At 39.2% G+C, this 16,075-nt stretch overlaps 1 protein-coding gene across 1 annotated transcript; it reads left to right on the top strand.

Moving 5' to 3' along the window:
* The first annotated feature begins 697 nt into the window (after positions 1–697).
* LOC105037167 (protochlorophyllide-dependent translocon component 52, chloroplastic) lies at positions 698–13,123 on the top strand. Its single transcript, XM_073251172.1, has 6 exons — positions 698–1,234; positions 1,446–1,633; positions 3,224–3,245; positions 10,520–10,750; positions 11,823–12,010; positions 12,659–13,123. Exons 1-6 carry the CDS (start codon positions 713–715, stop codon positions 12,912–12,914), a joined length of 1,407 nt encoding a protein of 468 aa, XP_073107273.1. The 5' UTR covers positions 698–712; the 3' UTR covers positions 12,915–13,123.
* The last annotated feature ends 2,952 nt before the right edge of the window (positions 13,124–16,075 follow it).

Below are 16,075 nucleotides of genomic sequence, written 5' to 3'. Positions count from 1 at the left end.
CGGATGGTTGGTAGGGGAATCAGGGCAGAGCCCATTCAACCCTTATGGTGCCGAACACATCCTGGAATGTGTAATGTGGTTCAATAGGGAAGATGGTGATTTGTTGGTTTCAAACTAAAATATAATTGGCATTGTAAATGTGTTTTCCATACACTCAACTACTTAGTTGAAGTGTTTGACCTTTCATTGTTTGAAGAACAAGAAGGCAATTATATATAATAACTTAAGTATTGAAATGAAAATAAGACCATGCCAACCTGCTTTAGATAATAGATCTGTTGTCAATTAATAATATTTTTGTCTTTATTTTAGTTCATTATTAAATATTGCAGCAACATGAAGTATATAAAAAATAAATTGGATTACAAAAATTAGTAACCGGCAAAATACACATCAGGATCAAGAGAGATAAACTGATGGTTGTCTTGGCCAAAAGTAGGCACTATCAACGAAAATGGATGTAAGTTACATAAGTGGAAGCTTGTGAAATTTCTCATAGAAAAAATATTGTTTTTCAAAATCATAAAAATTTATATAATTATGTCATAATATTTGGCCACTAGGCATTGTTTTTTCAAAGAAGAAGAAGAAGAAGATAATTATCATTAAAATGAGTGAACACGCAAATGCAACTACCACCTACCTTACAGTCCCCGCCCCCCCCCCCCCCCCCCCCCCGGGTCCCCTTCCGTCGCATGTCCACATCATTCCCATGGACGCTCTCATCTCCCTTCCCTCCCCCCATACCTTCCACCTCTCACCCTTCCCCTCCAGACCCCCACACCCCCTCCTTTCTCTTCATTTCCACCACCACCACCATCGCTCCATAAAAACCCATCACCACATCTTCTCTCCAACCAAACCCACCAGACTCAATGCCCAGCTCTCCTCCTCCCCTGCCACAACCACCACCGATCTCCCCGGCGACGAGGCCCTGGCCGGCGATGAGAAATTCAACTGGTTCGCCCACTGGTACCCGCTCGCCCCGGTCTGCGACCTCGACAAGCGGGCCCCCAACGCCAAGACGGTGATGGGTCTCGACGTGGTGATCTGGTGGGACCGGCAGGAGGGCTGGGGGCAGGTGTTCGACGACCGCTGCCCCCACCGCCTCGCCCCGCTCTCCGAGGGCCGCGTCGACCCTTGGGGCCGCCTCCAGTGCGTCTACCACGGATGGTGCTTCGATGGCGCCGGCAGCTGCAAGTACATCCCCCAGGCGCCGCCGAACGGCCCTCCAGTAACGCTTCCGATAATATCTGTATCAAATCTTTTCTTCCTTTACTTATCCAATTTGTTGGGGAACCATTTGAATTTTTGAATAGAATGGAAAGCTCAATGCAGAAAAAAAAAAAAATCACATTTTTCATCGAGTTTTTTTCTTTCTTTCAAAAAAGTATTTTTGCATCATATGTTTGCTTTAGTTTTGTCGAGTTTGTACAACTCTGCAGGTTCATACGTTCAAGAAGGCATGTGCCGCTGTTTATCCCAGTGTTGAACAGAACAAGATTGTGTGGTTTTGGCCGAGCACTGATCCTCAATACAAGGATATTTTAATGAAGGAAAGACCTCCCTGCATTCCAGAGCTGGATGACCCATCGTACACGTCTACAATGGGGACGAGAGATGTTCCTTATGGGTAAAAGCCGTTCTCAAACTCTTTTAAATTGGCACAAACAAAGTCAAATTCAACATTTATCATCACATCGTAGACCTGAAGTTAATTGTTGGTTGAACAATTTGTATTGTATCATATTATAGTCAGCAGAAGGATGGCTGTAATATTTTAAAAGAAAATTATAAAGATGAATCACTAAAGAGAAATTAACACTAGCTAGAAAATGAAGGCCCATAAATAAACTGATGTTTCCAAATGAAGAAACGTAGTGTAGACTTGCATTAGGGGGTCTTTTTGGTTTTTGTTTTTTAGATTAGACTATTGGCTCTGACCTGAATGCATGTAAAACTCTTGAGTAATGCCAAGCATCATCCTAATACAGGGCTGCAGAACTTGGCTTAGAAGCCCCTCTTTGGAAATTAAATTTATAATAACCTGGCCCTGAATTAGCCCCCCGCCCGCCGTGCATGAATCTTTAGGGCATGAAAAAAAATTATAAAAAAATATACAATGAAGAACCCGCTGGAAGTCTTCTTCCACCTGATCCCATCGGAGAGGAAGCTGATTCCGAAGAGGATTCAGCCTCTCCTCTGCTCTAGTTAGAGGCACGAACCCCCTCCAAAGTAGTCCACGGCGAGCCTGGCCCTCCTCTCTTCTTCCTCCTTTTTTCCTATTTTGCCGATTTTCCTAGCACTGTGTTTGTCGAAAATCGGAGCCAGAGACATCACCGAAGCACGAGATAAGCCCTAGTCCTCTTCCTTTGCTTCTTTTCCTTTTTCTATGGCTTTGGGTGCTGCCACCGGCTTCGTCAAAAATCCACCATGAAGGATCTTCTATTTTCATACTTTTCTATGATTTTTTTTGATCATTCGGTCTCGTTGCCAACCGTTTATCGCTGCCCGTTGTCGGCCGCCTATTGCCTCCTCCCACTACTAATCTTCCGACCATGAACCACCAGTCCCTTCCCTATTCGGCCAAGAAAAAGGAAGAAGAACAAAGAAAGAAAAAAAAAAGAAAGAAAAGATAAAGAAGTGTCTCTCTCTCCTCTCTTTCATGTCTTTCTCTACCCTCACTCTTTCTCTCTTCTAAAAAAAGGGAAGAAAACAAAACAAAAGAAATAAAAAGACTCACTCTCTCTCTCTTCACCCACTTTCTCTCTCTAAAAAGACCTATAGATCCTATATCGAGTTATGCCTTTCTCTTCTGGGGACCTGTATTGACTCCGACAAGAAGATCCTGAACCGCTTCGGTATCCGGATAGTCTATCGGATCGATCACCTGATCAACATCCTTCTTTTATTATTTAATTTTATTGAATTAATTGAAAAAAAATTGATTATAATTTAATACTTTAAATAGGATTAGTTGATATTTCTAACGAAGTCTAAAGATCTAGGGCAAATGAGGTAATTGAATCTTACACTTCTTTTTTGTTTTTAAATTTTCATATTTTTCATGCATATGACCTCTTGTTGATAAAATCATATTTTTTATAAGATAAAGGATCAACATATGTACATGAAAATTCATGCTTTATTATGAAAATTGATTTCGTGAATATTTTTATGAAAAAGACATGTTTATGAAGTGTAAATCTGGTATGTCATTCAGTGTTTTTCCTACCTACATATATGTATGTTCTAAAAAAAAATAAAAATATTTTAAAGACTCTCAGATTGCTATGACAGCCTCACTGAAATGGGGTCAATCGACAAACGACCTTGTAGCTACAGGGATAAAGTTGGTAATGAATATGAATTATAATATCTTGTCAATTATGATAACGGTCCATCATGGATAAAAAGTGACCATAGCATGAATATCTAAGAGCAATGTTTTAAAACATGACATAAATATATGATAAAAACGACTTATAAATCAATTATTTATAAAATGTTCATGATTTATACATGCATGATGAAGGAAAAACCATCTTTTTCCTTATAGGATCTTTCAGATTTCATCAAATCTGGGACGGAATAATTTTAAAAAATTTATCCTACTTTTATTTCAGATCTAAATCTCTAGATCTAATTTCATTATCTGATATTAATTCTAAAATAAATCTAAAAGCATGAGGAAACATGAAATACCTCAAGGATAATCTGATTATCCTGTAGATGATCGCAGCAAGTCTGAGGTTCTGATTTAGCCACGCAGTCGCCTGGCCTCTACCAGTATCTACTCGGGTAGGATCTGGATCGTCTTCTCCTCACGAATCTTTGCTTCAAAAATCAGAATTAAATTTGATTAGGAAGATCTTCAAAAGTCTTCTTGAAGTTGGAGCAGCAGCCTGTCGAAGAAGTCCTGCAGCCTTCCTGTTCAAGGCGTCACCACGCCTTGATCCTTCACCAGATGGACGCCCAACCTTTTGGGCATGAAGAGGGGAGAGGGAACACCAGGAAGGACATAGAGAAGAGGAGGGTTGGCTGGCTTTTGCTGGGTTGGGAGCAGAATTCTTAAACCCTAGGCGCAGATAGGGTTTATATAGACCCTGCTGCGCTGCGCAGTGCCACATCATTCGATCAATCAGAAAATTTTATTTAATCCAAAAAAAATTTGATTGATGGAGTGATATCATCTGATCACATCAAATAAGAACCCCCACCCTCTCTCCTATGTTGGTGCCAACATTGGATAAGCACAAGGGAGAATGCACCCAAGAGTCCATGTTGATCAAGACTCTCCATCCTTATCCATTTGGGGCGCCCACTTAATCCAATTGGGCTCACGCCATAATCTGATTATGGTGCCCAATTTAATATGGATTTGGCATGTGGACACTCCACAAAAATCCTCCAATGAGCTCTTGCCAAGTGGCCTTCAGTTTAAGATCCATATGTCAATATTTGACAGATATCCTAAAATGAAAATGGCAGGCGTCAGGAATTAGTAGGTGTTGTCTTAAATTCATCTCATGAATTAAGACAAGCCTTTTCTGAGCTGGACAAGCTTCATTTAGACTGAGAGAAATTTTTTTAAGGTTATCTGGGTGAGTCAAATCATATTTGGCTCAGTCGAGATAGAAAAAATTACACGAGGAGAAAGTTAGACTCAATCGTGTGCTAGTACGATTTTCTTGAACCTAATTGGATCTAATCCAAATCAATTGGGCTAGCCCAATTGATGACATCCAGATCCTAACCCTTGTTAGTATGATCTAGTTAGGTTCAATTCTGTATGGTAATGAGATATGTCGTGATTTCATCATCGACATCATCGAAACTCCTTTCGATGGATCAGAACTCTTCTGATTCAGACAATTAGAATGATCGATCATCAAGATCATTCTAATTGCTTCCAAAATCCATCAGTGACACCTAGCAGTATATGGTGGCAATCCATCAGAATTGAAGACGAACCTCTCGGTGCAGCTATCTGTGTGATTGAGTTCCTCTATCATGAGTCCCGACTGAATTAGGGTTAAGGTGAACTCATCAAACCCAACATCAGTCATATGAATTAATCGATCGATCCGAGTCTGATGTGAAATCCCAATGAAAAATTTTTTTCCATTATTTCACTCTATCATGGCCATGGGCTTAAGGACTCGATCTTTCGATCATCATAGGACTATTCCTCTCATCTACCGAGGTTGATAGATCCTATCTTGGTGCGATCTAGTTCCTACAATGAATATGCTCCAGCCAACATACACCTTAGGGTTTCGAATGGCTAGGAGACCGAGTTATGGTGTAGTCAAACTATAACACACTCAAGGTGAACTGTCAATGCACCTCAGGTCAAAGAACTAGACACATAACTGTAACATCGAGCTAGTCATCGACGAGAAGGTAGACTTCTTTATGACTGCTTGATATGGTCACGTTCAGTACTCTCATTCTCAACGAATATCTGTACTCTCGCTTCGGTGTCTCCACACCATAGACTCAAGACACATCTACCCTAAGAAAGCGATCGTACACCAACCTTGCGGATCGATCACCATCCTCGTGATGATCCTATGGTCAGAAGCTGTTTATGAGTTAGTTATGTAAATTCATGCCTTAAATTTTCAACTCTTAAAAATATGAATTAACATCCCTACTAACTCAAAGGATGTATCACAGACATAATGTACACAATGTGATAGAAGAATAACCCATTTATTGATTTATAATCAAAATTATAAATTTATCCTTAGATTTGTATAGGAATGTGTCAGCCAATCTGGCATCTAGGGCACACATCTAACAAACTCCCACTTGACCTAATGCCAATTGGCTACATATCTAAGTCCCATCTTCTCAAGGTGGGCTTCGATCTTTTGCTGGCCTAATGGCTTTGTCAGCGGGTCTGCCACATTGTGTGTGGAGTCGACTCTCTTAACCTCGACATAACCTTTTTCGAGGTAATCACGGATCAGATGGAATCGCCGCTCGATATGCTTGGACTTCTGGTGAGACCTTGGCTCCTTAGCTAGGGCTATGGCGCCATTATTGTCGCAGTAAAGAGGGATGGCATCCAATGACATCACTCCAAGCTCTGCGGTAAACTTCTTGTACCAGAATGCCTCCTTCGCAGCTTCCGATGCAGCATTATACTCTGCCTCCATGGTGGAATCAGCAATCACCGTCTGCTTGGAACTCTTCCAGCTAACTGCACCACCATTGCAAATGAACAGACTCCTAGATGTCGACTGTCGATCATCTATATCAGACATAAAGTCTGAGTCTGTATATTCCTGAATCTGGAGTTCTTTATTTTCAAAGACTAGAAACATATCCTTAGTCCTTCTCAAGTATTTAAAGATACATTTCACAGAAGTCCAGTGCTCTTCGTCTGGATTCGACTGATATCTGCTTGTGACACTCACAACATGGACTATATCAGGTCGTGTACATAGCATGGCATACATGAGGCTCCCTATTGCCGAAGCATAAGGGATTTTGTTCATGCGTTCAATCTCCTCAAATGTACTAGGGCACATCTTCTTGGAGAGATGAATGCCATGTCTAAAAGATACTAAACCTCTTTTGGAGTTTTTTATGCTAAACCTTTTTAGCACCTCCTCTATGTACATCTTTTGTGAAAGTCCCAGCATCCTATTTGGTTTATCTCTATAGACCTTAATATCCAGTATAAAAGATGCCTCTCCTAGATCTTTCATAAAGAACTCCTTAAACAACCATACTTTGACTGAGGTCAACATGGGAATGTCATTCCCAATTAAAAAGATGTCATCTACGTACAATATGAGGAGGACAACTGCACTCCCACTGACCTTTTTGAACACACATGGTTCTTCCTCATTCTTGATGAAACCAAACGTTTTGATCACATCATTGAAATGAGTATTCCAGCTTCGAGATGCTTGCTTAAGTCCATAAATGGATCTTTGCAGCTTGCAGACCTTGTGATCATCATCACTGGATGTGAAACCAATTGATTGTTCCATATAGATATCTTCCTCAAGATGTCCATTTAAGAACGCCGTTTTTACGTCCATCTGTCATATTTCATAATCGAAATAGGCTGCAACAGAAAGCAATGTGCGGATGGATTTTAACATGGCTACGGACGAGAAGGTATCCTGATAGTCAATGCCTTCGCGCTGACTATAACCTTTCGTTACGAGCCTAGCCTTGAATGTCTCTACATTTTCATCTGCATCTATCTTTCTTTTGAAGATCTATTTACACCCAATAGATACAATACCTTCAGGTTTGAGTGTATCGAGTCAATTTCTGATCTCATTGCCTCTAACCATTTTTCGGAGTCGATATCTGATATCGCCTCGTCATAGGTCTTGGGATCATCATCATGAGCCCCATTTCTCGTGAGGAATATTTTCTCTATATCCTCTTGTATAGTACCTAAGTACCTTTCAGGAGGATGGGAAACCCTAGTCGATTTACGAGGTGGAAGAGGTTGTGTTAGGACTAGTTCTAATTGATTTGGTTCCTCAGGTTCTTTAGCTCGTTGCTCTTGGGAGACATTCTCCTTGAGCTTAATTATTCTTCCGATGCCACTATATTGAATAAACTATTTTTCAAAAAAAATAGCATTTCGACTCATAATCACATTGTGGTATTTCGGAATATAGAAATAGTATCCTAATGACTCTTTAGGATATCCTATGAATCGAGCTCTAAAAGATCTGAACTCTAACTTGTCCGCTTGCTGTCTCTTGACATAAATTGGACAATCCCAAATTTTGATATGATTCAGACTTGGCTTCTTACCATGCCATATCTCATACGGTGTAGTAGGAACAATTTTAAAGGAGACCCTATTCAATATATATATTGCTGTCATGAGACAATATCCCCAAAGAAACTTAGGGAGATCCATGAACCTCATCATGGAACGGACCATATCTAATAGGGTCCGGTTTCTCCGTTCTGAAATCTCGTTGAGTTGTGGCGTTCTAAGTGGAGTCTATTGAGAGACTATGCATTGTCCTTAAGATAGTCTAAGAACTCTCGACTAAGGTATTCACCTCTTCAATCTGATCGAAGAACCTTAATGGGCTTTTCTGTTTGTTTTTCTACTTCATGTCTGAATTCTTTGAACCTTTCAAAGGCTTCAAACTTGTGTTTCATTAAAAATACATATCCGTACCTAGACATATTATCGATAAAGGTAATGAAGTAGACATAGTTGCCTCTAGCCGGCACATCAAATGGGCCGCAGACATCCGTATGTACTAGGGCAAGTAGGTCTGTGGCCTTTTCCCCATGTCCTACAAAAGGGAGTTTGATCATTTTGCCTTGAAGGCATGATTCACAAACTGGATATGACTCGAAAGTCAACAGACTCATCAGTCCGGATTTCTCCAATTTGTTAACCCTGTCTTCCGCTATATGACCTAGCCTTAGGTACCACAGATACCTATCATTTAGACTATCTCTAGGCCTTTTAATTCCTATGGCATTCACATTTTGCTCGATATTAAATACAGATACATCAATATGTAGCTGATAGAGACCGTTAATAAAAAAATCATTTGCAACTTTATTATTTTCATAAAATATGTTACAATGGTCCTTATGAAAGCTAATCACATAGCCTTCTCGTGCTAAACATGAAACAGAAATCAAATTCCTGCTTGCTGCAGGCACATAATAACAATCTCTAAGAAATAAATCTAATCCTAATGGTAATCGCAGAGGGTAGGTTTCCACGGCCACAACAGCAACTCTTGCTCCATTCCTGATGAGTAGGATCATCTCCCTATCCCTCAACCTCCTGTTCTCCTCAAGACCCTGCATAGAAGTGCACAAATAAGTACTAGAACTAGAGTCAAGCACCCAACTGGATGCAGAAGAAATCGTAAGATTAGATTCTGAAATAAGCATACCTCTAGAAGGACCATCCTTCTTGTTCTTCAGGGTGGCCAAGTACTGAGGACAGTTCCGCTTCCAATGGCCGTCTATTGGCAGTGGAAATATTTTTCTTTTTTAGCAGCCTTCTTCTTCAGTTCCGTCTTCTTCTTCTTTCCATCCACCTTCTGCTTCTTTGCAGACTTCTTTTTCTTTCCAAAAGATTTTCTCTTGGAAGAAGTCCGCTCCACAGTAAGTACTGAGCCTTTTGAACCTTTCATAGAAAGTTCAGCCGTAACCAGCATGTTCATTAACTCGACCAAGGTACACTGCATCTTATGCATATGAAAGTTCATGATGAACTGATCATATGCATCGGACAAGGACTGAAGGATCACATTAATCTGAAAATCCTTGTCTAAGATGATACCGAGCTTCTCAAGCTCCTCAAGATCCTTGATCATTGTCAAACAATGATCTTGGACTGACTGCTCATCATGCATTTTAGCCTTAAAAAGTCTTTGGCAAACTTGATACTTGGCTGCGCGACTTTGTTTACCAAACAACTCTTGTAGATGAGCCAACATTTGGCGAGTAGTCATAATGTTCTCATGCTGGCACTGTAAGTCATCAGACATGGCACCCAACATGTAGTACCTGACTTTGTTATCATCATCCGTCCACTTTTTCAGAGACGCTCTCTGTTCAGCAGTCGAACGTGCTGGCATGATAGGTGGGTCCTAGTCCAAGACATGGATCAATTTTTCAGAATCCAGAACAATTCTGTAGTTTTTTAACCAGTCCTTGAAATTGGGTCCAGTCAATCTATGGGTGTCTAGTATTTTGGTCAGAGGGTTGGACGCAGACATGTTTCCTGTAGAGAGTCAAAAGTTTCTAGTTAGATTTTGTAATCAGACTTAACCAATTTGTTTAGGAGTTTTATTTTTAAACAAATTAGGCTCTCACTATTTTCTCAGATCCCTACACTTCCTTAGTAGAGATGTGAAAATCTCCATGATTAGTGATTTCTAGTGGGTGGTGCAGTCTCAACGACTGGCTCATCACCTCACCTAACAGTTATTGATGATGAATCAACCGATGAGTGGATAACTCTTGTCCAATGATTCTCTAATCATGGTGTACTCAAAACTTGATCTCTAATTCATGAAGCTCACCGTGTTCGAAATATTGCTCCAATCCTTAGTTAAGTCAAACCCACCATTTGGACGAACTAGATTCCTGATTGGGTCCCTCACCGTATCCGAAATATTGAGCCCAACCCATCCTCTAATTCGTAGCATCTAATGCCTAATGGATATGGTTGCGTCTTTCTGGTGCAACTGAGCCACTGTATCCAGCCGAGAACAATCAACCTCGAAAAGGGTCCATACATCCACAATGGTGGAAGACCTAGACTTAATATTTTTTTTAGGGAGATTTTATTTAGGTCTCTTTAAAGTTGACTTGACATAGTCATAACAATTATGACTAACTTAGTGGCATGGGTTAGCTCGAATTGTTAGTCACCTCAAATCATTACTGGGTCGACACATATGGCCAGATAAGCGAGACCGATGGAAGGGATATGCCATTAACTCGACAAGAACGCATTTGAGTCGAGTAGCTCCCAATTAAAAACCAGTCGATCGTATCTACCCAATTAATTCAGGCATCTTCAACTAAGCCCCAGCAGAAACAACGTAGGATCCTGCTTATTTTTATGTGCATTCCAGTTAGTCCTGGAAGAAGCAGAGTAATTTGGGTCTTCCCCAGAAATTTCGCAGTTTGGATAGACCAACTTGTCCCTCGGTGGATGTTTCATGTGGGGCAGAATCTTATTCTGGATTCAGATTTATACCTTCTTCATGTTGAGGTAATATGTTATCTTTTCAGCTGTTTAAGCTGCTTTTTCTCATCCTCCTCAACTAAGCTAGGAAAGAAATCTTTAAGCTTCAGATGCTTTATTGGTGTAAAGCATCTTTCACCTAATTTTGAGGCAAATGCTATCTTCTGAGGATGGCACTATTCTTGTGCATGCTGGAATGCTAGATTAGGTAGAAGACAGAGATGAAGGTTAAAGTTGGTTTACTTTTTGAATTTTGAGATAGTATCGGTGGTTTTGTACCCTAATAAGTTATGGATCCATTTCCCAAACCTAATCAACTTAAACACCTACTAACAAAACATTTTCCAAAGGTATGGGACATGCGGGAAGTATTTGGATTGTTTCTTCATAATATCTGTTACCACCCTTGTTTAAATTAAAAGATAGTTTTTTGAAGCCTCCCACACCCATTAGGCCATATCTAAGCTGTACTAATGGAAATGGAAAGACAGCTTCTTTCACTGATACAATATTCATGTAGCTCTCCCTCTTAGTTTATTTGGTACAGTAAACATATTTTCTGAGCTAAGCTATTGCATTTTGAAAGTATAACATCAGATTTCCATCTTTTGCTGTCGTTAGAAACTTTTAAAATTTCTGTAGAACAGCAGATTGTATTGAAACTGCAGTGAAGTTAGGCTGCTTTTTTAATCTTCCTTATTCGCATTCTATACCCCTATATCATAACTACCATTAAGAAGAGCTTATCATGCTAGTCTCTGTTGTACGCTATTCTTCCTTTCTTTTCCCCCGGGACCAAAGCCATGTTGGCACAGTATGTCATTCTTCACCATCATAAAGGGTGCATTAATAAATTCATGTGCGAATAAGATGTTTACATGGTTTATATATGGTTTCTTTTCCTCATTTCCTTGGTTTTCTTTTTTATTGCATTTTCTTGTTTTTTAAGAGATCAGATCATTCTCTTTCTCTCTTTCCCCAAGCATCTGCATGCTTCTGCTTTATGGTCAGAATACCATTGACATCATTTGAATTTGGTATGATTGAAGTTGCATTTCCATTGAGTTTGTTTAACTCTTGACTGTGTAATTCTTTACAGGAGCGTAAGATCGCCAACGTTGGCCCTTCTAATTGGCAAAAAGCTTGTTTTGTGCCAACAAAGTCAGATGCCATGGTGGTTGCCTTCAGAAATTGGCTAAGAAAATACTCAAACAATCAGGTTGACTGGGGAACTCTATCTACTGGATACCTTCCACCAACCCCACCCAGAGAACAGCTTATGGATAGGTAAGTTGTGAGAAAAAAGCAATATCATTCTTTAACGAAGTTACAGTGGTTGCTGACTGAACACACATAATTCCTAACACACATGCACAGATGCTCAGGTGAATGTTCTCACACTCACATGTATAATTACAAAAATATGTTGACTGTTGAGTGTTCCATTGAGATAGCTGAATAACTGATAATATAGAAAGAAGATCTAGACCTGATGTTGTCAAAGAACAAAAAGAAAGCTATTTCTTGGTGGAAAGTACATTTTGTCAAGGAAGAAGAGTGTGGATTAAACTTTCTTTAAAATAAGATTGTAGAGTTTTTGTCTTGATGGGAGTTCCACTCTCCAAGAGACTTATTCTGTTGTCAAGTGCACATTATATGCACATATGCAAATACTAGAGATGCAATTCTGCTGTATGTTGATGATGGCTTGCATTTATTCCTCACCCCCACCCTCGATAAAAACACAAAGAAGACGAAGAAGAGGAAGAAGAAGCAGAGAAACATTCATTTGCTCCACGAGATAGAATCACTTTCAACTAATCTAATTAGGCATCTGGTTTTTGATATTCTATTCAATTATCCATGGGATTTAAGTATCTTATTTGACATTATTGACAGAACTTAACTCAGACTTGCTCATCTGTTTTCTTTCAGATACTGGTCCCATGTTGTGCGGTGCAGCAGCTGTCGTGTGGCTTTAAAAGGCCTGAGAACATTTGAGGTTTTTCTGCAAGTTATTTCAATAGCCTTCATTGGAATTGTTGCAGCTGCCAAGCAAGGTCTGATGTCAAACATCACCAGGATTGCTTTTGCCTCAACAGCGGTATTGTGCTTCCTCGCATCCAGCTGGCTGTCTCACTTCATCTACAAGAATTTCTATTTCCATGACTACAACCATGCTTTCAGATGATTGTTCTAGATTTTGCCCTTTCTCTGTAAACAGATTGTAACGCTTTCTGTGTCTATTTCTTTATTATATCTGTAAATAAAAGGTTTCAACTGAATCACAGAGATGATAAAAGCGCAAATACATGTTCTACCTCTGTGTAAAAGGCATATGTCAGAAACATTATTTTTTTTGGATCCAGGTGTTATGACCAAAACTACCGTCCACTGTCATTCTGTATTGAATTTTAATTTTCTAAGCATTTCTTTATATATATATATATATATATATATATATATATATATATATATGTGTGTGTGTGTGTGTGTAAAGTATCTTTCTGTTTTTGTGGTCAATACTTTTCTCCTTTTTTTTTTTTCCCTGCTCTTTCTTTTATTGATTGAAAATGGTCATGTTATAGCCCAAAGCCCAAGCCCACCTAGCAAGACCCAAGTTCAAAAAAAAAAAAAAAAAATGAAAACAGAAGAAATCGGGAAGAAGACTCCCGATAGGAGTCTTCTTCTCCAATGAGACCTTGGTGATCGGGAGTCCTAGGACCTCCCGGAGTCCTAAGACTCTCTATAAAAAGATCCTCCCCTTCCTTAGAAGCCGATCATCGGTCCTCTTCCCCTCTCTTTCTCCCTGATTTTTCGATCGGAGCCGCGGATATTCGTTTTGTTCCCACCGTGATTGCTCACCGACGAGGTCATCGGAGGCCGAAGTAAGTTATTCCTCCACTTCCTCTCTTCTTTTCCCTTCTTCCCGTGCCTTTGTGCGCGACTGCCGGCGACGGGTGTTGCCGATTTTTGGTCGGAGAAGAGACCCCTGTTTTGGTCTCTTCTTCCCTTGGATTTTCCGGCACCGGCGATCACAACCGACCGCCGGCCTTGCCTCCCCGAACTCGGAAGAGTGGCCCCCCTCTGCCGTCGGCCTCCACCATGACGATCGTGGCCTGAACAGCCCGGCAAAGGAGGAGACCCGTCGGTCCCCTGTTTCGGCCAGGAAGAAGCCCGAGAAAAAGAAGAAAAAAAGAAGAAAAAGAGAAAAGAAGAAGAAGAAGAAAAGAAGAAAAAGAGAAAAGAAAAAGAAGAAAAAGAAGGAAAAAAAAGAGAGAGAGAAAAAGAAAAGGGAGAGAGAAACTTTCTCTCTCTGCTCTCTCTCTTAGATTTTTAGGATTTATGAAATTAAAAAAAATTATTATTATTATTATTATTAATTAAAAGAAATATAAGAAGAGTTTCCATGGATTAGTCCGAAAATCCGGGATGCTGTTGTCAAATTGATCCATGTAAGGACATTGAATTTTAACAAATTTTAATTTTTTTTAATTCGATGAAATTTGATCAAAAAAAATATGATATTTGACGTGTCAGGTCCGGAGAAGGATTTTCAAGATTTCTAGAATTTCTAGTTTGGATTTTTCTTTTGAGGTAAGTAGTGTTTACTTTTATTGAATTTATCTGGTAAATTATAAATTTTGAATTAAATAAATTCATGGCATGCTTGTGATTGAAAATATTTATTGAAAATAATTATTGAAATTGTTTATGATTGAAGTTAATTGTAGAAATTATTTATGAAGTTATTTGATGCAAAATTATTATGATGATGTATGATCATAATGAATAATATGATTGATTTGACTCGAATATCATTTATTTATATATATTTTTAAAAATAATATATGAATTGGAAGACAATATGAATTGACAACCTGACTATGTAAAGGACCTCGTCAATGGAGGCATATACGTTGGCAATTGATTGTCCTGAGAGTTTATATCGCCAGCGAAACCAGCGACATATCGCCAGAGAGACCAGCGACAAACCGCCAGCGAGACCAACGATTCTAAAGGACTTGGCTGCCAGATAATTCGCAGCCTACCGCAAGCAGATACGCGGTATTATGACCCTACCACAGAAAAAATATGGTCATAGTCATGGTTGGTAAGAAGAACTTAAGAAATTGGTAAATTTAAGATGATAAGCATAATTTGAAATTATGATGAATTGAATTTTATATACGATTGATAGTATGATTATGATTTCATGAAATTACATATTGATTTTGTTATTATCAGTAAATCGATATGTATAGTATTATTGTCTGATTCATTCAGTTAAAGGTATACACTGCTTACTAGGCTATTTAGCTCACGATGAGTTTTATGTTTTTTCTTACAGATCCAGAAAATTAGCATGATGCGGGATTCCGATTGGGAGAGTGATTAGAGATGGAGTTAGCTCATTTGATTTAAGATTTTTTTTAGAATTGATTCAAGATTTTTATTTTAAGTGTTGACTTTGTCAGACAATTATTTTTTTTTTGGACACTGAGTTTTTGATTTATTATTTGAACCAAAATTTGATTATTAAAAATTAAAAAATTATTTAACTTTATGTGTAAGATATCATGATGAAATGCTTTGCATGCTCATGGGAAAAGTTTTTTTTTCTATGAGTATGCGGCGGTTGCCATGACCCTCGATTCACAATCTTGGATCGGGGGCGTGACAATTATTATGGTATCAGAGCATAAGTAGATAGATAAAGACATGTAGAATAGAATGAGTGAGTGATGGGTAGATATTAAAAAATTTGAGAGGTTAGTTATGGTGATTATGATCTGACCTGTCTCAAGTAAGTTTATAACCTTATTAAGGATAAGTTATTATCTCAAATTTATCATAGGTCAAAATGTCTCTACGACGAATGAAGAATACTCAAGGAGCGGTAGGAGGGACATCAAATCCACTTGACGATAACACTCCTCAATTAAATAGCGACACATCTCAGCAGGAGAAAATCCTTGATCCTATCGAAAATACTCCGACAGTACAGGAGGAGCCGAATATGATTCAACTAATGCAAACTCTGATCGGAGTAGTTCAAACACAACAACAGTTACTTCAACAACAACATGCACAGCCACGTCAGTATTTTCCACCGACACCTGGACATGGAGAACATCCGATGCAGAGAAACAATATCGTCGAGTTTAAGAAGCTAGCCCCTTCAGCTTTCAAAGGGACCATCGAGCCACTGGAAGCAGATAACTGGATTATAAAAATGGAGAAGGCATTCGTCGTGCAAGAATGCCACGATGAAGAGAAGATCCGCTACACAGCATATCTATTACAAGGCGAGGCATACAACTGGTGGCGTATACTTGAACAAAAATATGA

This window comes from Elaeis guineensis, chromosome 2 (assembly GCF_000442705.2).
Source record: "Elaeis guineensis isolate ETL-2024a chromosome 2, EG11, whole genome shotgun sequence".
NCBI classification, from domain to species: Eukaryota; Viridiplantae; Streptophyta; class Magnoliopsida; order Arecales; family Arecaceae; genus Elaeis; species Elaeis guineensis.
Note: the sequence above shows the minus strand (reverse complement) of the source record. Positions and strands in the feature narration are given on the sequence as shown.